The sequence below is a fragment of the Alexandromys fortis genome, unplaced genomic scaffold (genome assembly GCF_014885135.2).
Source record: "Alexandromys fortis isolate MF-2015 unplaced genomic scaffold, M_Fortis_MF-2015_v1.1 scaffold_308, whole genome shotgun sequence".
In the NCBI taxonomy this organism is placed as follows: domain Eukaryota; kingdom Metazoa; phylum Chordata; class Mammalia; order Rodentia; family Cricetidae; genus Alexandromys; species Alexandromys fortis.
The window spans coordinates 285,965-288,355 of record NW_026068180.1 but is presented as its reverse complement, the minus strand read 5'-3'; the positions used below and the strand labels follow the sequence as shown (position 1 = coordinate 288,355).

The window sequence follows — 2,391 nt, the reverse complement described above, 5'->3', positions numbered from 1 at the left end:
TTCTGGCTCCTAGTTTTGTTAGGACTCAGTGGAACTAGGTGTCCCTAGGTGACTCTGCCTTCTCTCTTCCCTGAGGTGCATTTTTGCAGAAGCTCTGTTCTAAGTAGGGATCTGTCTACAATACCACATTCCACTTTGTAAGGTATGAGCGGTGAGTTGGATTGTAGTACAACTCCAGGCTTATCCTGAACCCTGTGTTTTTTACTTCTCGGGCCTCCTGTCAGACCCTTAAAGACTTGGCCATTGCTTTGTGAGCCCCTCCTAAACCTGATTTGGGTGGTGTACCCAGTCCTTTTAATTCAGGAGTCTGGGCTTGTATCTTACTGAGAAACTGCTAGACAGTAGACACTTGCACCTCTGTAGAAGAAAGAGCACAGGGGCTGGAGAGATGGCTCAGTGGTTAAGAGCATTGCCTGCTCTTCCAAAGGTCCTGAGTTCAATTCCCAGCAACCACATGGTGGCTCACAACCATCTGTAATGAGGTCTGGCGCCCTCTCCTGGCCTTCAGGCATACAGACAGATTATTGTATACATAATAATAAATAAATATTTAAAAAAAAAAAAAAAAAAAGAAGAAAGAGCACAGGACGGGGAGTACAGTATTCTACAGGATCATCAGGATTGGGGGTGTTCCTGTGGGCACAGGACCGGGTTAGTTCGGGAGGGAGAGGGGTTCAAGAAAAGAGAGACTTGTAGGAAGGTTCCTGAGGTAACTGAAGTAATATTAGTCTGAACCTAAATAGTGACAGGGATCATGTGAGCAGTTCTCCAGTGTTTTAGGGGGTAGAATTTGTAGGTGATAGCTGATTTTCCTGAGTTAGCAGCTCTGGCAGCCAGAGGCAAGCAGCAGCTGGGGTAGAAGAAAGTCTAGAGAATCAGGACATTTGTCCTGGGGACTGACTATTCCTCCTTACTAAAACCTATAGTTTACTTATTCTGTTCTGTCCTGTTACTAATGCTGTTTTCCCTTTTCTGTACAATGCTTTCCCCTCTTGAAAAAGCTGCCAGATGTGTGTGGAGAAAACTACCCACCCCAACTGAAGTTACTCTGGTTTACAATGAAAAATTGCCACTCTTCTTTTCTGACCTAGGCATGTAAAAGAGGAAATTCAGACATTGTACGCCTGGTGATTGAATGTGGAGCTGACTGCAATATTTTGTCAAAGCACCAAAACAGCGCATTGTACTTTGCAAAACAGTGTAACAATGTGCTTGTGTACGAACTGCTGAAGAGCCATTTGGAAACGTAAGTGTCAGGAGAATGTGCCATGGTTAAGGCAGAGTGAGATAATGACTATTTATTTGAGGATATCATATTTGGAATAGTTTGTGTAGGAAAATGTTTTAAAAAGATTATCCTCTTGGATTCTCAGTAGATCATGAATTTCATAATTGGCATACTTATTAGGTGCATATCTGTGCAAGTTACTAAAATCTTAGAAAACCCTGGGACCATTTCCTTAACATGGTAAATTTAGGAATGGAGCTGTAGCTCGGTAAAATGCATTTAGGAGGTTAGGGCAAGAAGAGTCTTTGCCCACATAGTTGGTTCATGGCCAGACTAGACTATGTAAGACTCTCTCAAAAAAGTTGTCTACTCTTAATTTGGCTAACATCTTCATGTGCACATGTGTGTGGAGAGGGAGGAGTGTGCATGTGGAGACTAGAAGTTGACATCTGTGTCTTCTCAACAGCTCTCTACCCTACCCAAGTGTATTATTTTTCAAGTGCATTTGGAAGCATATTTTGTTTCAAGTTTATGTCTTTATCAGTAAAGAATTCTTTTGATGGTCTGAGTTGTGGTTCTGTGAGCTTTTGCCTAGCATATATGCTAAAGCCTGCGGTTCCATCCCCAGTACCACCTAAAAACAATTTTTTGGCAATGCTTGCCAAAACAATGCTTGAGAAGTAAGGTCCTTAGTTTTCACCCTGGACCCTGGTGAGACAGCCTGGAAAAAACAGCCCTTGCCTTCTGAGCTTGAAAACTAGACACCATATATTCTAAACAAAAAGTAAACTAAATTCTAGGCAAGGGACTGAGTTGCATCTTGCCCTAGTGAAACTTGACAACCTATTTCCCATAATCCCTGGAGGCTAGTTCATCCTTACCCCACTCTCTGCTTTGTTTTTTTTTTTTTTTTAAATTTTTTCTGAACATATGGGTAAATGCAGAGAACCTGTCAGGGAAGTGCCCAGCCATCTTCCTTTGCTCAGGACTGAGGGGCTCTCATTTCTAATTTTTCATTCATGCATTAGCCAATCGCAAAGTGAATTTTGTGCCAGCCAGTCTCAAAGGCCAGTATTATGGAGAAGACTGAGTAAAAGTTGCCTTGTGCAACTCCTGTTTGATGAAAAGGAATTTTTTTTTTTTTTTTTTTTTTTTTTTTTTTT

The 2,391-nt window shown here is 41.7% G+C and overlaps 1 protein-coding gene across 1 annotated transcript in view; it reads left to right on the top strand.

Annotated features, from left to right (window-relative positions):
* Mphosph8 (M-phase phosphoprotein 8) overlaps window positions 1-2,391 on the top strand; it is a 36,797-nt gene that overhangs the window by 27,180 nt on the left and 7,226 nt on the right. The window contains exon 10 of the mRNA XM_050129144.1: window positions 1,092-1,246. Coding sequence (XP_049985101.1) covers window positions 1,092-1,246 — 155 coding nt within the window. The remainder of the gene's footprint in view (window positions 1-1,091; window positions 1,247-2,391) is intronic.